The sequence below is a fragment of the Nesoenas mayeri genome (assembly GCF_963082525.1).
Source record: "Nesoenas mayeri genome assembly, chromosome: 5".
Classification (NCBI taxonomy): Eukaryota; Metazoa; Chordata; class Aves; order Columbiformes; family Columbidae; genus Nesoenas; species Nesoenas mayeri.
The window spans coordinates 1,579,165-1,598,274 of NC_137548.1; the positions used below are offsets into that span (position 1 = coordinate 1,579,165).

General features: G+C 45.0%; 1 protein-coding gene across 2 annotated transcripts in view; it reads right to left on the bottom strand.

Moving 5' to 3' along the window:
* The window catches only part of MDGA2 (MAM domain containing glycosylphosphatidylinositol anchor 2), a gene marked incomplete at both ends in the record, with an annotated part of 309,300 nt that overhangs the window by 117,048 nt on the left and 173,142 nt on the right, over window positions 1–19,110 (bottom strand). The window contains 2 exons of one of the 2 annotated variants that reach the window (XM_080345156.1): window positions 4,408–4,540; window positions 7,989–8,185. In XM_080345156.1, the coding sequence (XP_080201282.1) occupies window positions 4,408–4,540; window positions 7,989–8,185 (330 nt within the window). Of the gene's footprint in view, window positions 1–4,407; window positions 4,541–7,976; window positions 8,186–19,110 lie in introns of both variants that reach the window. The other variant, XM_080345155.1, reaches the window with a different exon arrangement.

Consider the following 19,110-nt stretch of genomic DNA (forward strand, 5'->3'; position numbering starts at 1 on the left):
AAAGGGGCTCAGCCTACTAAAAACAAACGAGCGCTGCAAAATTAGCCCCTTTGCTGCTCTTCCTCACGTCTTGGCTTCTATTTCTGTTCCTGCCACTCAGCAGCATCTGCCAGCAGGTGAATCACTCCGCGGCGCTGCTGCTTCCCTTCAAATGTCTCATCTATTTAGATAACACATTTGCAGAGTAATAGCTGCCTTTAGATACAAAGCGGGCCTGTGCTCAACAAGTGCCTCTACCTGCTGCTGTACAATATTACTGCTAATTGTCATCTTGGGCTCCAGCATACGCACGGTCACGCGCTTCCGAGATGATCTCAGCTTCTCTCGTTACAACATCCACTTTGGTCTTTGTATTTTCAGCTGGTGTGCACTGGAACAAAGAAATCCCCGCATCTGAGAAATGATGCCAACGCACCCGCGGCACCTCCAGGTGTACGATGCATCTGCGGCTTCGGACTCAGAACAGATGCAACTAAGACACTGCTGTTAAATGAAGGGGGTGTGAGCGTGCATAATGACATCTATGCGCCACACTTTAAACCTGCATCAGGTCCAAAGTATACTGATGAATACACGTTCATCTGATGGCATCAGCTTCATTCTCTCTCTAATTATTCAAGGAGAAATAGGCAGAAAGTTTCCTTTGGATGGGTTCTAGCACAGTCATTGATTATTACTCTGGCGATGCCACGACATGCAATCAAATAATCAGCTAGACGGAGCGAGCACAGAAAACAAAAAGGTGACAGGGACAAGCTGGCAGGCGGCAGTGAACAGGAACATGAGCTGCTCACCCAAAGGCAGGGCTGGTGTTCCTCAAATCAAGCCCTCAACTCGGGCTGGTGTTCCTCAAATCAAGCTCTCAACTCGGGCTGGTGTTCCTCAAATCAAGCCCTCAACTCGGGTGCGCACAGAACACACGTGTGGGTGACCCTGCGGTTCAGAGAGCACCAGCGGAGCTCCTGGCTCTGCAATGCTCCGTGAAACAAGTGTCTGTGCTCAGGCCTGAGTCACCTACAGCTGCTGCTGAGGGAATGGGGGAAACCTGAGAGCGTCTGAGGGAAAATAAGAGGAAAATGGGTTTGTGCGCCTCTGACACCGAACTCAAACAACACAGGAAGATTATCAAGCAGAAGGTTCATCAGGTGACTTGACTGTCATATGTGAGAACTTTATAGCATCATGGAATGTCCTGAGCTGGAGGGACCCATGAGCATCATCGAGTCCAACTCCTGTCCCTGCAATGACAACCCCATAGGTCACCCTGTGTGTTTGAGGACGTTGTCCAGTCTCTTGTTGAACACTGTCAGGTTGGGGCTGTGACCCCTCCCTGGGTTCAGTGTCCAGCACCTCTGGGGAAGAACCTTTTCCTCATGTCCCACTGCCCCTCCCTGGCACATCTGCTGCCATTCCCTGGGCTCTGTCACTGTCAAAGAGCAGAGCTCACCCTGCCTCTCCTGCTCCTGCTGAGGAACCTGCAGCCCATGAGGTCTCCTCTTAGTCTTCTCCAGGCTGAACAAACCCAGGGACTTCAGCCGCTATCCATACGGCTTCCCCTCCAAACTTTCAGCAACTTCATGGCCTCCTCTGGACACCCTCCAGTAGCCCTGGTGGCCCTGGATGCAGAGAGCAGGACACTGAGAGCAGTAAGGGTTTCCGGGCACACAGCAAGAGTTAAATCATTGCACACCTCTTCCAGCACGAGCAGAGGTCCCGCTGCACGGTGACAATCAATCCCTGCAGCGCAGCCGCTTCCCCGCGAGCGCCACGTCAATCCACGGAGGTGAATAATGAGCCACCGCACACGGATGGTCCACGAGCCCTCGCAAAGCCCATCTGGCTGCTGGGCCAGCCCATGTCCCTGAGCAACCCAAGCTGGAGCGCGCATCCACGGCACGGAAAGGCCTTCCCAATTGAGCAAGGGGAGCCTGACACACCATGCAGCTGTCCCTGTGTCCAGCGAGCCAAATCGCTACTGGAATGAGAGGGAAACCCCCAGCTGCCGCAACCTCAGCTGTCCCCTCGGTCACCTCTCCCATCAGTGAACAGTCACGTTCAAAAGAACCTGCTCACACCAGTGATTCTGATCGACCTGGTGTACGCAGAACAGACAAACCGCCAGCAATGTTACATCGTGATCCCAAAACGTGCAGCTGAATTTAAATTCACTTTCAGGCAGATTATTTACAATAAATATGGGGCATGTTCGCCACCTTGCAGACACTTCTGTTTGCCTCTGTTTTGTTTCCATTAGGTGGGCACCTCCATAACATGCCTCCAGCTCTAAATCAAAACCACATCGACACGTATCAAGTTCAGGTTCTGATTTTCATTGCTTGGGATTTATCCTGGATTACACTGGATTTACAATCTACGTAACTTCTATTAAGTTACACCAGGTGGAGTTCTACCAATGAACTTCTATATGGGATGAAGTCATACCCAATGAGAAAAGTTGTGTCTCAGAGTCATCAACACATCAGTCATTGTCTTTAATGAGTTGTTACAGTAATTACTGTACATATGTAATCTTGCCCTTGATGATGGTTGCCACCAATTTCTTCATGAGAAAGTGTAAATCTTTGTAATTTTTCAGGCTTGCTTACTTTGGAAATTACTCCAGAAGAGCAAGTGCTGTTAATGTACCAACACACCCTTCTCCCAAAATAAACACGACATTTGTAAGTTGGAAATAATTCATCCTTGTTGCAAAATTAGATCATGACCACCTGTCCTCATTTTCGAATACTTAAGCTATTTGATGTTCCCCCATTACTGTGACATAAACTTCTGGCTCCAACAGCAAAACTATTGCTCTGCCAACTGGGAGTGCTAACAATTCTCACCCTTTGTCCTCATGGATGAAGGTGGATGAGTTGTCACCATCAGTGTTGAGAGAGAAGCTGCTCCCACCTACCAGTTCCACCTCTCCATGGCAGACAGGATTTCACGCCTCTTCTGGTAGGAAATCAGAGCAACTAATGAAGAACAAACCGCACATTACGATTTTCTTATTATTTTTCCCTGGCAAAACTAATGAGAAAGCAATTTAAGGGCTTCCAAACCATTTTGCCAGGTACCTTTGAAGCCAAGTGCAATCCCTCTCCTGCTTTGAAGCTGAGCTGTGATGTGCTTTGCGTGGGTTTGTACAGCAACGGTACGTAGCGCAGTTTGGACGGCCCTGCTCTCCAACCAGAAACTCAGCACAAGCTGAAGGCAACTCCTTGGACAAAAGCCACGAGGACAGAAATAACGTGAAATGTGCAAGTGCAAATAAAATTCATAGATCATCTGAGACGCGCTCAGCATGTCAATGCCTCAGCTGTTGTCTCCTTTCACTACCTGTTTTCATTGCCCAGAGGCATACGCTACTAAGGCATAACCCAGACTAATCGAACCTGAAGTTTTCAAACGCTACAACATTTGCTGCAGGACTGTTCTCCAGAAAATGCTTCTCTGAAATTTCTAATTAGTTAGAAGTCTAAGCTGAGGACTTTGCTCTTGGGCGTCGGGTTTATAAACTGTTTCAGGGTCTGTGTCCTCTGCGGATCCTGGACACGGAGCCTTCAGGAGAGTGAAAATCTGAAGCATCCATCCTCCTGGAAAGCAGCATTCCCAATGGAACTTCTTGGGAGCAACTGCTGGCACGAGGCTCTCGAGACACACAGCACTGATAGAACTAGGAAGAGAAGGAGATTCGCAACTGTTTGCTTGGTCAGGGACAAGCCCAAAGAGAGGAACAAACGCACAAGAAATGGCACAGCATGAAGCCAGCTCGGGCAGAGACTGCAGCTAAATGCCTTGTTATCCTCCTGCAAAGCCTTTTGACACAACTGCTCAAGTATTTTCATTTGAGCCAATTAAATCTGAAAGAAAACAGCTGTGTTTAAATCAATGGAAGAAATCAATGTTGAAATCGATGTAAGAATATATCAAATCAATCATATAAAACCGACTGTTTAAATCAATGTAAAAATAGAAAAAGGTTGATTTTTTTCCCTAAAATATTTTATTGAGCCAAACTAATTAGCTCTCAACAAAGCATTGCGAGCAGCATTTGAGTATTTGTTTTAACATCCAGCCTTGACCGAGCTGGCCCTTCCTCTTCCCTTGCTGCAGAATCTCCTTTGAATTCTATACATAACCACGAGCCTCCCTGACGCTGGGGGAAAACGTAAATCCCGATATAAAACCCAAAGAGCCATAAATATTGAGAGCGATACATCAAAACTCCTCTTCGAAGCCCAACTTGGGCGATAAAAAGTAAACCGCTTGCAAACGGCTTCTCTGACTCGCTCCTGAACGGCTCCTACCTGTCACAACACGTGTGCCTGAAGAGAATGACACCAAAGCGGAGAAGACGGCGGGGACATCGAACGAGCGGCGAAGGCGGCTGCGGGGACCCACCTGTTTTATTGGAGAGGCGGAAGGAGACCATCTTGTCGGGGATGCTGCAGACATTCCTCACCGAGGCGATGCAGCTGTAATTCGCGTAGTCCTGAGGGCGCAGGTTCTTCAGCTTCAGGATCTTCGTCTCTCCCTGTGTGCGCAAGAGAGAGCATGAGGACGGGACTGAGCGCAGGGACAACCTGGGATACACGCAGCCCGGCTCTAGAATCGTACATCATTTGGGTTGGAAGAGACCCTCAAGACCATTGGGTCCAACCATAACCTAAATTGAGCACTACATCACATCCTTGGAGACAAAAGGGAGATGCGGAGGTGGTTAATTAGGATCAGATGCTGAAGTGGTCTAGAAAACACCTTTTGTTTAATTACCTAAAAGAAAGGCAGCATAACCTAAAACTGTAGCCCCACTTATATATCAAACGCAGAAGAAAAAGAGCAGCAAGATGGAAATCAGTTTGACAGAGGCTTTCAAATCGCAGCATTATTCAGGATAATATATCTTAGGGTACAATCTACATGATGAAAAAAATCACAAGGTACAGAAATCCTGCTGTTTTCCTTTGAAAACGAGCTGCTGATGGAGTTTATTTTTAGCCAGCGGTGTAAATGATGGAGCAGGGACCTGAACGAGATATGTAATGAAGGAGTTCCTTCGGAAAACTGGAAAAGATGAGATTTGCACTGCAGTGCTACGTGAAACGGGCACTGCAGAACCAGGGACTCGGGAGGAAAAGTGAGTTGTGAAATACGTATGTAAAATCTTCCAGTATCGTTAGCAAAACAGTAGCAAAAGGCAAAGGGAGCGTTAGATGCACATTCCTGAGCGCGCAGAGATGTCAGAGCACAGAGCAAAGCCCATCGGGGCGGCCGGCGTCAGGGCTGCAAAAACACCAGACAAATCCATACGTGTCAATACCTGCACATTATTCACTCCAGCATTACCATAACAAACCTCCCCAGGCTTTCAAGCTGTTTGCTTTCAAGTCTTTGCTTGCGTTTATAGCGATAAGCTAAAAATGCCTCGTGCTTAGACAAGGTGATGGCAAAACCCAGCCCAGGGATGCAGATGCTCTGAATAATGGGCTCGCAAAGCAGCGGAAGAGCAAACTTTGGAAAATGTTCATTATTGTGTGTCCTGTTAAGGCTGAGCAACTTGTAATATTACCACAGCTTGAGTAATCTATTTCATTGCTTTTAACAATATCATGGGTGCCAACTGCCCAGGTCTACATAAGGAAAAAAAATGGTAGTTTGTGAAAATGTATGTATAGATCCAGCAAAAAAAATTACAATAAAAGAGAAGCTAGAGCTAGCCAGAAAAGAAAAGAAAGTCCTTGAAATCAAGCTTGGTAGACGTTTGGAGTATTGGAACTCAAGTGCTTTGTACGTGCAATCAGTCCCACAGAAATTACGTGATTAAAATTAAGCACAGGCCGATGGAGTGTTGGAAAGACCAAGCCTTTGAAAGGCTGCGCCTAAAGATATGGATCCTACTTTTAGAAGAGGTTTAGAAAAGTCTGACCCGGTTTAGACGAATCAAAGTGGGGGAGTCGTGGAAACACGGGGCGGCTGCACCCCATCGATTCACCCCCCAGCACTGGGCTCCGAGCTGAACTCACGATGCTGTTCTCCATCATGTCCCCAGATTGCAGGGATTTATAAAAACGTATAGATTTTCTTCATCGCTTTGGATAATTAGTCCAATTATGCCTAATTGCATAATTATTGTAAATCCAGCAAATTTAATCTGGTACTCAGGCTGCGCAATTACAACGTGCGATGTGGACGACGCAAACTCTCAGGATAAAATTCTGCATCAAGATTTGTAGTTTGCAAAGTTGAGCGTTTCAAACGCTCCCACAGAGGAGAATGCGCATGTTTGTTCATTGTTTTGTTCTTCCTCATGGCAGATAAAATAAGTAACCAACATTACTCGACTCATCAAAAACCCCTGTTCCAAGTTCAAGAATTCATTTGCTCATGCCCAGTTTTCCAGGTGCATTATGACTTAATAAAAAAAGTCAAATACCAGAGAGAAAAATGTGCCTTTTTTAGGTACAAAACCTTAGAAAATTTAGTTGTGTTCAAACTTGTTTTCCTTTACATTTGATTTCCAGGTTGATAATCCACCTCAAATTCCTATTTCTTGATGCTCTGCAGTCAAATCTCTCCATCCCTCTTCCCATCAGCTCTCACTGTTTTCTACCCTACCATAAACAGAATCTATTATGCTGAGATGTGTAGTAGACATTTATGACTCCTGAACCTTTAATTACATCTTTTCCTCTTATAAACGTATATCGGATCTCATAGGCACAACGGCAAGATACACTCACTCAACCTGACCTCCAATGGATGTGAAAAGATTATGGATAAGCTTTCGTCTATCAACACGAAAAGCTGATTTATCCATTAATTCAGCCCAGACAGGAAGAATGCTCCTGGTAACCAATAAATAAATATATTTTAACATGTAATTTCATGTGACATATTTCATAAGTTCTTATTAGATGATAGGGAAGGTAATCATTGGCATTTCCATATTGAAACATAAAACAAAAAGCCTCCCGTCAAAGGAGTTTCTCACTTTTTAATTAAACTCCAGTTTATACACTTGAGTCCAAGCAAACAAGCCCCAGTTTTGCTAAACTGGGTCCATATATGTGAAATTAAAAATAATCTCATCACGTTGAGGAGACCAATAACCTGCCTATGTAATCTAATTCTCATCTCTGCAAGGTTCCGGGCTCCGTGTTTCTGGGTACAACACCAAGTCACGGCAGCAATATAGAGCTGTCAAGTACAATAAAAGGGAAAAATGAAGGTGCTCTCAAATCATTAGCTGAAAATTATTTATGAAAGTTGCAGGTTGCTTTGTGCTACAAAGACCAAATTACCAGGCAGTTTTCACCTCTGTCTTTACTTGTTATTGCTCGAGATTTTCCAAAACAATTTCTTCTCCTTTTTGCCTTTTTTCTTTTGCAAACGCGCCCAACACACTTTTGTCCACAGACAATAGGATATGTCACCTTTTTATTCGGAGACTGTGCAAATGTGCTAACAATAAATTAATCTGATCTAATCTGGCCCAGTCTGCCTTTGTGGCTTAGGAAAGCGCTTCTTTCCCTTATTGCCACCTCATCTTTTAAGCGCGTCGTTCTTTAACAAAAACTTATATCCAAAGAAGTGAAAGGCAGAATAGAATTAAAAAACAAAATAGAGAATTGCTATAGAGTTTAACCTTCTTGAAAAGCTTTTTAGGCTGCAACTGCTCTGCAGAATCACTTTGCATTGTGTTGGAAAAGATTAGGAAAGAGCGGCCAAATCAGAGGTTTGGGCTGGCAGAGCCCAGGCCAAATGGCTTCCAAAGGGCTCCTGCTCCTTCCCCATTTCATAATTTTACAAAAAAATCAAAGACATCATTTATATTGAAAAGTCTTATGATAACATACGGGTGCATGTGCTGAGGTGGAGTTACCTGGAGGGCATGGACACTTCCCCACACCACAAACCCAGCAGATCCCGTAACAATAAACCCGGTGCAGATGGAAACCCAAGCGCCACCTCTTCATCCATACCTGGGTGAAGAAGGGCTCGTAGATCTCCACTCCTTTATCCGAGCCCTGCAGCAGCACCTCCTGGCCGCGCCGCCAGCTGTACCGCACGGGCGGGTTGGAGTTGGCGACGCACCTGAGAAACACCGTCCTCTCATAGTAGAACTGCTCCTTGGCCTCCCCGATGCTCTGGTGGACGGTTACTATTGGATCGTCCAAATCTGGAAAAGACAAAAGGAATAAAAAATAATGAGAAAAAGTCAAGCCTCAGTTGACTCTATGACTGTTCAACATTGGAAAGCATGTGCATAATCTTGTATACACATCAAGAGCAAAACAGGCAACACAGCTCTAAAAGCTACAAAACACCCTTTAGGACTTCTGCAGCAGAATCCCAGCACAACTACATCTTCATTTACAACCCAGGCTTTCGGAGATGACAATACACACGGTATCTTTTATACGATAATGTCAACTGTATTTCTGTTATGTTTCCATTAATACTCAGGTTTCATCTGGTTTTCATCTTTAGTACTTGTTTCTTGTATGGGATGTTAATTTAAATATGTCACTTAGACAAAATAGTTTATAAAGCTTTAGAAATAAATAGACAGACTAATTTGCATCCTAATGGTAGGATCCACTAGAACATAGATCATGTGCATGCATCTGTTTTCCTTCTTTCCTTTAAAGCAGCAATTTAATACAGTAATTTAATGCATATCCCCTTATTCCAGTTACAACCATTTAACTTCAAGAAGGTAAATTCATCACAGGCTTTAGAACACACTTCTCCTGATTAAAATACAGATATCATATAATTACTCCCACCACATCAGCTCAAAGAAAATTAGATCCCCATGACAGAATTCACTCGTATAGGGAAGGAATAACGATAGCCCTTGTAATGCGAGTATGTCTAATTAATGAATCTGGGCTTTATTCCATCAGGAACAAGTAGATTCTTGTTTGCAGCGTTTCAGCCCTGTTTATTATGAGCTTTCCCTGAAGGTATAATTATGATGAAGAAGGAAAGAGTAAAAAAAAAAAGCACTGGTCATCTTCGCTATGTACTAGTTATGAACATTCAATCTCCAAACAACATGATCAGGAATTCTCTAGTGAGCTTTGGGCAGAACTTTGAGCAGCTGGAGGCTGGACACCAAGGTTGCTTCTCTAAGTCTAGTCCCTGTGGTTCCAAGGTACGTCCAGGTTTGGCTCCTGCAGTCACGACACTCTTACCCATATTGAGGGGGAACAATTTGCCTAATTATCTCTGCACCAATCCAGTCTGCTCCACATCGCAATGCCACCTTCCCATGTGCAACTCGGCCTTGACTGAAATCATTTCAGAACCTTAGCAGCAGTGCTTTTTCCTCAAAACAAAATATAACTTACACTTTAAGTACTCCTTAATTAATCATTCATAAATTTAACCCTATCTTTGCAAAGTCTCGTGTAACTATCCAAAGGTCAATTCATCACATTTGAGGCCACGGTTCAGGGAAATGCAGAATGAGGTGCTCAAAGCTCAGCATGATCACTGGTGTCGAGGGCAATGCCACCCCCAAACCCCAGTGCCTCTTCCAAGGTCTTGGACACAAGGACAGTTGTGAACTGCCATGAGCCAACAGTGTGGCCAAGAAGGCCAATGGTGTCCTGTCCTGTATCCAAACCAGCGTGGTGAGCAGGACAAGGGCAGTGACCCTTCCCCTGTGCTCTGCATTGGGGAGGCCACACCTGGAGTGTTGTGTTCAGTTCTGGACCCTCAGCTCAGGAAAGAGATTGAAGTGCTGGAGGGTCCAGAGAAGAGCAACAAGACTGGGGAAGGGACTGGAACACAAGCCCTATGGGGAGAGGCTGAGGGAGCTGGGCTTGTTTAGTCTGGAGAAGAGGAGGCTTAGAGCTGAGCTCAGCCCTCTCTAGAACTACCTGAAGGGCAGTTCTAGCCAGGGGGGGATTGGGCTCTTCTCCCAGGCATCAGCAATAGGACAAGGGGCCATGGGCTTCAACTCTGCCAGGGGAAACTGAGGCTGGAGATGAGAAAGCAATTCTGTGCAGAGAGTGGTCAGGCATTGGAATGGCTGCCCAGGGAGGTGCTGGACTCACCGGCCCTGGAGGGTTTGAAACTGAGACTGGACATGGCACTTAGTGCCATGATCTGGTCAATGGGCTGGAGTTGGACCAAGGGTTGGACTGGATGATCTCTGAGGGCTTTTCCAACCCAGGCCATGCTGGGATTCTGTGATTTGGGGAAGAATCACATGTATTTTGCTCCTGTGTCCTTTCTCCAAGTATCACTCAAACACCACTGCAACCACCACAGTGTGCTGTGCAAGATGGACCATCAGCACAGCAGTTCTTAAAAAATGTGGGGGTTGATAAGTTTTTAACAGCTAGAGCTGAGGCACATGGGATTATTAAAGGAAGCCCACTGTTAACATTCTGAACGGATGAGCATGTTTCAAACGTCCACACCGAGAAGCAGTTTGCACTTAAAAATGATGCTTTAGATGCTTACATTTTGATTTGCATAACGAGAATAAAGCCTGAGTGTCTCTTGATTAATTAGAAACAAAACATGTTCCAAAATTTGGAATAATTCGAGCAATAATATCTTGTAATAATGCATGGATTTTAAGTAAATGTTACCTTCATTCTGCTCTACAAAACATTTAATTTAATATCAGAGAAACAAATTATGAAACCGTTGCTCCAAATTAGGGTGGCATTTTCTAATGAGATTTCATTTTTGTTTTAAAGGTTATTTTAAATCACAGTAGCATTTGAAAAGGAATGAGACAGCTGAAACGTCGTGTCCTCTGCTCATGTAACACAAAATAAAAGGAAGGAAATGAGCTTGCTTGAATTTCTAGGCCAAAGCACCTGTTCCTTGTATTGTGACCAACAACAAAACATTCCACACGCAAGTGCTTGCCAGTGTCTGCCTATTAAAGCTCATCCTTAGACCAGGAACAATGACTGGCAGCCAAGAGTGTCCAACACCAAGTCGGGGGACAGCTCCTCAAATATCTCATCCTTAGAGGAACGTGCATCCCCTGGGTGAAACACACAGAATCCAAGTCTTGTCCCACCTTCTTTTTTATGAAGTTATTAAAGACTGGACACACTAAATGACCTAAAGCCAAAAAACAGGACCTAAGTCAACTGCGAGACCTGCTAGTGTGTAACCAACACCTCGACAGAACGTGCCTTGGAGGGCCCACTGAGGAAGCTCAACAGGAGGTGGACAACCACATCCCAGGCTACAACAGTAAGAATGAGGCCAGCAGGTCCAGGGAAACGATGCTTCTCCTCTACCCTGCAGCTGTGAGACAACAACCTGAGCACCGCCCAGGGCAAGATGTGGATGTACTGGAGCTGGAGTGAGCGCAGAGGCCACCGAGATGACGAGATGGCTGGAGCAGGTGCCACACAAGTAGATGCTGGGGGAGCTGGGTTTGGCTAGTCTGGAGAAGGTAAGATGAAGGGGAGATCTAATTTATATCTTTGAGGTTTTTAAACTGAGATTGGACATGGCACTTAGTGCCATGATCTAGTCAATGGAGTTGGACCAAGGGTTGGACTGGATGAGCTCTGAGGGCTTTTCCAACCCAGGCCATACTGGGATTCTGTGACTGACTACCAGGAATTTGTAGAGAAGATGAAAGCAAATTCTTAGAGGTGCAAAGCAAAAGACCACAAGCCAATAGGTATAAGTTTCACTCAGAGAGATTCCTCCTGCTTGTAAGTGAAAATGAACTCCCTATGAAATCAGACAAGTGCCCAGAGAGGCTGTGGGACACTGTCCTTGGAGACTTTCAAAGTTTGACTGGACACAGCCCTGAGCAACCTAATTTAACTATCACATTGGCCCTGGTTGGACTAGGGGGTTGGACAAGAGGTCCTTTCCAACCTAAAGTACTCCATGACACCATAAGCTATGATGCCATCATCTATGAGTCTACTGAGGGTGATGAACCACTGGCCCAGGTTGGCCAGAGAGGTGGTGGATGAACCATCCCTGGAGACATCCCAGGCCAGGCTGGACGGGGCTCTGAGCAACCTGAGCTGGTGAAGATGTCCCTGTCATGGCAGGGGGGGCACTGGGGGAGCTGGGAAGGTCCTTGCAACCCAAACCATTCTATGATTCTATGAAATCACCCATGCTATGCGCTGTCTTGCAATGGGTCCATGCTGGATGTGTGCTCATCATCTCCAACACAGGTTCTTCTCTACAACAGAGAGGCAGGCACCCACTTTCTGCATGGCACTGTACTATGAGGAGATGGATTTTGGTACGAGCATAAGGAAATCTCAAAGGAATTCAAGCTGGGAATGCAAATGCAGTGAGCCCTCTGCCAAAGCATTTCATAATGGTCAATTAATACAAAATTTGCACTGCAGAACTTGACTGATTCATTTTTTTTTTTTTTTCCTTTCCATCGACAGCTGCATCAAAGCAAAAGCAGCAGCGCTAATAGGAGACAAAATAATGCTTGCAATTGTTGGGAGGCTTGAGCGTACACGGAACCGTCTGCCCTGCTGCCGGCCAGGCTCAGACACATGTTTTACTGGGCTGTTATATAAGACTATATTTTGCTCAGGCAGAGTGAGAGCTGCAAACTTAATACAAAATATGCTTTTTTAGAACGCTGCCAAGGTGTTCTGCAGAGTTATTACAGCAGAGGGATACAGCTGCCAAATTCTTCGCCTATGGACAGGCGGTTTGAAAGTCACCTGGATTGCAGTGGCATTCACGTCCACTTGGGAAAGCTCTCCAGAGCTGTGTTTTAATGTCTAATTGAATTGTTACCAAATGACACTCACATTTCCAATAGACTTTTAAAAAGCCTATTTAAAGCTCTGTGCGTGTGTGTGAGTGCCTGTGGGTGTCGTTCCCTCAAAGCTCTGGAACACGCAGGGGCTGGGAGGGCAGCCATGGGCTCCAGGTGCGGCACTACGAACCCGGCACGACGAAAGAGGAGAAACCACTGAAGAAACAGGGAGATCTTACTGCAATGGGCAAAGATTGAGCATGGGGAAGCTCAGTAAGATGAATTTCTTATGTGCTTTACAAGAGGAATCAAAAAAAATCCTAAAAAGTTGATTTTGGGTTGATAGAGTTAAGTAACTGAATCGTTCTTTAAGTCGAACTGAAGTCACGGGTGTTGCTATGTAGTCAAAGTGCATTAATCAAAATGAAAATAATTACAGAAGTATGTTTTCCACAGAGGTTTATGCCACCATTAGGTTCAATTTTTCAGTGTTTAATCTTTGAATTGAACCAAAAAAAACCCAGATGGCACGCGCATGCCAAACAGCGTATTGGAAGAATTCCCTTTGCACATCCCCGAGCTTGCAAAAAAGAGAAAAAACATATAGAAAAGCCAGTAGAAGCTGTTCAAAATGGGTCTAATCTAAATGCACTGTGAATTGCATCACCACGGTCAGAGATGTTGGTGTGGGAGATGCACAGAAGTGGGGCAGATCCTTTGATATCCCCTCCAAGCACTGGAGGCATCACGTCATTGGTGAGCACGGACCATGTCCTGCAACCCCAGCTGAGCTCCAGGGGTCTCATACATCCCAACGGAGAGCAGGACCACAGCCTACATTTGCTGCCTCATCTTTTCTCAGCTGCTGGGACTACACAGCTTGCTGATTTCATTTGTTAATTAGCTGCCTTTGTCTTGGGATGTTCAAAGCAAGCGATGCTTTGGAAGTCAGGATAATAATAAAACACGCATCTGCTAAACTGATTGAATCTGCTTCATCAAGACAGCCAGAGAGGAGACAGCAGTGACGCATAGATTTAGTCTGCCTAACTCGTAAGTTATTCTTAAATAGAAAAGCACCACGTTTTTCAAGCTATTTTCCTTGCTAGAGCTTCCTTGACCCAGCACAAGCTTGAAATAATTGCGCAGGTTTGAAGCGCTTTGTGGCACTGCATGATATAAACCAGTTACACGTGATCCAGAAAACGCACACAAATTCAACAAATGTATATTTCTTGCACACCTATGGAAGGGACAACGAGCTGGTTTACATGCCACATGTTAGTACATTCGGTATGGAGGCACGAGCTCCAAACAAGCTGTATAATGGGAGCCAAGTTACCTAGAGCTCCACATAAGGTATTTTTCCCTCTACAGCCCTTTAAAAGAGATTTACGGTGCATCTGCAGCGCTGCGCTGCATGTGAGCTACAGATACACCAGTAGGAAAGGGGGAGCATCGACAGGGCCAGATGCTGTGAGACACACAACCCTCCTGAATGCTCCCCCGAGACCAAGAGTGCGACCTTGGGAAAGCCCTGACGCACCTCTATTGATTTCCAATCCCTGCTTGGGAAGATCAAACATGCTACAAGGCTACTAACATGCTCAAACACAAAAGGACAAATGGAATGACCTTAGTAGTCAACGATACCAATGGTGAACAAGACCATTCCTGCTGGCCATGCTTCACCCAGGGCTGGAGCCGTCCAAAAAAGAATCCAAGAGGAGACGTGTAATCACCACTCAGTGATGTTTTACAGAGCAAACGTTTGCTTTGTTCTTCTGATGAGGTTATACACTGAAAATGGTATAAACTGGTTGTATGAGTGTGTCCTAACGACATTAGGAGGATGGCACAGGGCACACAGCCCGGCCAGAGGACACCAAACTGAGCCCATCCTCAGTATTTATGAGGCTGAGGTAGTGTTGGAGTCCATGGGCAGCAGATATGGAGAGTCTTGCATATACAGCAGAAAACAGCCAGAGTTACCACAATATTGAATTTCACCCGCGCGTCCATACGCATACATGGATAAACATCAGTGGATTTTCCAAAGAATGAAGAGTCGGACGCTCGCACAGAACAATATACATCTAAGACCATACCGTGGCATGGCCTGAGACAGCGGCAAAGCCCTCTCGGCACAGTCCTGATTAGACGGGGCTGTCGGGATCAGTGCACGCAGTAAGAATAGAATTCCCAGTCACCTATAGAGCTGGTGAGCCAAGTACAGGATCCTAACCTGGTATCAGCCACTGTTAAGCAACATTAAGAAATTAAAGAGCAAAGCAAAGAGCGACAGAAAAGTACTTAATGCACTAGAGAAAGCACTTGTGACTTCTGCTCGCAGTAAAAGATGTAAAGAGACGCATTTAGCTTCTCAGGAAAGGCGACTGAATGGTAACTGTATCATAGGATGTAAGCACCTCATGGTGGGAGAACAGCAGGTACAAAAGAGCTTTTTTGGCTACTGGTAATATATACAACAGGCAACAATGGCTGGAAACCGAAGGAAGCCCCATTCGGCATGGGGAAGAATCAGGCTTATTTGTTTGAAGATAAAGCAGCTGAACAGACTACCTGGGTTTATAGGGCATTCCCACCTCTGCAAACCAAGAGCAGATGCTTTTAGTGGAGCACTAATTATTACATCCCCTATAAGAACAGCTGCAAAAAGAATCCCCAAACAGAAAGGTCTGTAAGATAAAGGAGGCCAAACTAGCCCGATGTCACGGTCAACTCGAATATTACATTTTATGAAAAGAAAAAAAAAACTAGAGTTGATTAAAGAATTCCAGATCATTATCATTAAATCAAGGACACTTGAATCAAGAAATTGAGTTATTTAAACTATCTTTTCATTGCACTTGCGTCAGCACCCTTTGCTTCCCCAACCTACAGACACAGCAGTGAAAAATACTGATAAAGCATCACTGCCCACAAATCCAGCACATGAGGAACAAGAGTTAACGCTGTTCACACACACAGGGGTGGAAAGGAGAGCTCGGAACAGGACAGCCGCTCCAACAGCTCTCAGAACGAATGGCTCCGCTACAAGATTGTCACCTCCTGGTGATTTAGTTCCCTTTTATGAGCTAAGATTCAGCTATAAACACAGAGGACTTGGCCAGTCTTCAAGCAACACCAATTCTTATCGTGATGCGTACGATTGCTCGAGGAGGAATTCTCCAATAACCGCCTTGTTACTAGCCCTGGGTTTTAAACAGGTAACCTTCTTTTTGTATTAGTTTCTGCATCCATAAAGAAACAGAACAGAAGATTACATTATCAAAGCAAAAAAGGACTCAGCAATCAAGCCAGGAGAAACAGGCACTAATACTAAAGGCCGTCTGACCCGCACGGCACATGGAATATCTGTCACAAATAGAGTTTTTAAACTAAGTAATTTTGGCTGTATAATCCCATACCTAAATAATACTTGCACCTTCATTTTTTAAAGAAAATGAAGCTAATTTTAGTATCTGACAGACCACAAAGTGCCGTTTCCTTCCCCCTGCTCTGTGCATGTTCTGCTCTTCCACGACCCACATTCATTTTCCAGTCTTAAACTCTTTACCATTAAAAACGTCAGTTTAGAATTCTCACCCATGCTCCGCATACTTTGTCACCATCTCGACTTGTAAAGAAGACCATATTTTTCCCTAGTTTTACTTGAACAGAATACAAACATGCATTTTAGGGAAAGAAATAAAAAGCAAGCCAGGAGTAGAGGACATAAATAACGGTGAGCGGGTGATGAAAAAAGGAGGGCATGGAAGAACCTCCTTGGAGGCAAATGAAGATAACAAATCAAACAAAACTATAGCAAAGAGGAAGAGGAAAGTGAACCTGCCCAGAATATTTAACTAACCGCAGACAAATGACTTTCTGCTGACTTGAAGGAAAACCCCAGCCAGTCCACTTGAGGAGCATCACCTACAATCCCATCCACCTTGGAAGGACCCTTAGGAGGCCACCTAGTCCACATCTCCCTTCTCTCCATACTGATGACGCCCATCAACTTTGCATCATCAGCAAAAATTCATACCGAAATGTTATTATAGCATGTGAACACGGCTCAATCCCAAAGAGCAGCTGCGATTCGCTTCCTTAGATAACTGCATTTGACTGTCCATCTGCTAAACCCACTTTCCCTAAAATCTTCCCGGCTTTTTAGCTTCTTCTCGCAAAATTTCAAATGGGGATTGAGATCCCAAAGATAATTAACCTCCAGCGCACTCTATAAAATTGCTGCATGCACGTGGGGAGAAGCGGGCGCTGGAGTAAAGGGTTCAACAGACCGAGATGATGTTCTCAGGGACACGGGGTAGAGCCAGGGGAGGGGTAACGCTTGAACTCAATATCGAGGGTCTCTCACTTCCATTCAAAACGATTCTATAGATCCAAGATACCAGGGAGAATATGGGGAACAGCAGGTCTCGGGGAGAGAAGGAAGGGAGCTGGACATGCAGGGAGGAAGGAGTCATATGTCCTGGGTTTGTTAAAACCAGGTTTATCTTGTAGTGAATGTGCCTGTCAGCTAAAGCTTCAGATCAGCTGCATCTTCCTGAAAGCCAGATCCATGTTTGGTAGACACAGCAATGGGATGCGAGGTCACTGATAAGGATGGATGGACATCTCGGGAGAGGGGCAACGAGAAACAGGTGACCAACAACTGACCAACCCAGTATAACATCCCATTCACCTGACACTTCATAGAAAAGGGGGAGATCACCAGGATCTCATCCCTTTTCCTTATGGCGACATTAGCAGAGGACCTTGCGAGTCGTCCCTGCTAACCGAGGCCAGTGCCAGACTGAATCCAGCTCCGGTTGGCTGCAGAGTCCAGTCCAGGACTTGGGCTGCCGGCTCTGCAGTTGCCGGCACTTTCCAGATTGGTTTGGTAGAGCTTGGATTATTTTCTCTATTTTATCAGCAGCATTAGTAAAACATTTTGGATTTTCCCAGCTCTCTTCTCTCTGTCCTTCTTTCCCTCCAATCGCCTGTCCTGAGTGGGAAGGGGGAGAGGGGTTAACAATACACCTGCCAGGGTTTATTGTCACCCCGCAATCAAAACTCTTGACAACATATCTGTAAGAAACTAATTTTTCTTCATTCTGCTGCTGTAATTCCACACAATTGTGGACAGTTCTGCAGGTGAAGGACCTGAGAAGCTGCCACAAAACAAACCACATGCCAGGGAAGTTTCCAGATGCAAACAGCTGGCACAAGGGGAGCATTCCAGTTCGTGATTTCAAAGCCATTGTCAGCCATAAACCCAATGCTCTATATAAACCAGGCCTATTTCTATTGCAGCTCAAAGCAGATTCCTGCAAACAGAATTTCCAAGCCATTAATACGGTCTAGCTTTCCACTCGAGGGATATTTACAGCATCAATTATCTTGAACCTCATCTGCCATGTACTCATCTCAGACTGATCCAAACTAGAGCTATTATAATGTGTTACACACAGGTTGCATTTGGAAAAGCAACAGCATAAAAGGCATTCAAATAACCTTACAGCACTCGTACGACACTTTTTGTTCAAAGAGGAAAATAAAATCTGCATAGTATAGAATTAGTATAGAATTACTACTCCGTAATTAACAGCCAGCTATTTTATTTAGTTAAAAATACTGATGTCTGGAGTATTATATTGAACAAATTGCGCAAGGTACTTCCTCAGCAGCTATTCAGGGCTAATTAAACATCAACGTGAAAATACAAATCTTCCTTGGCTGGTCCTAACAGAAATTCTGCATTTCCATTCCTGCACGCGTGCGTATTTCATCTTCACTTCTTCATTTCCACAACCCAGGTTGTCAGTACGTGTTAGGCAGCTGTTTCAGCAGTTATTGTACAAGGTCTATGTCTTTGGACACGCAGAAACAGCAAGTGGGTGGGTGTGCTGTGGCCGCTCTCGCTCCAGCTGACCAGCACCACCCCCGTGATTCACTGGTTTTCTGTCTACTTCTATCTACAACCTTTTTATTCTCAATGCAAACTGTCTGTCAGTGCTCTGCGTTAATGCAGCCCCTAGAACTATAGTTGTAGTGCCATAAGTGAATTATTCTCATGGCAATATTCACCTATAGTTGACATCATCACATGCATGCACATATTTTATCGCAATGGAAAAATAGTCCCACTTCTGAATGATTTAAAAACTGCCCCTTTCAAAGCATCCCTAATCCAGTAAAGCCTTTAACAGAACTGCAGACAGAAAAGCACAACTCAATAACAGCAGTGAGGGGGTTGCACCACGGCCAAACCCCTCGCGAATCACAAAGCAACACAGATGGAGCAGTGAGCCCCTGAAGAACAAGAATCAGAGTTTGCAAGGATCGTGCATTTGAGTTGGGGT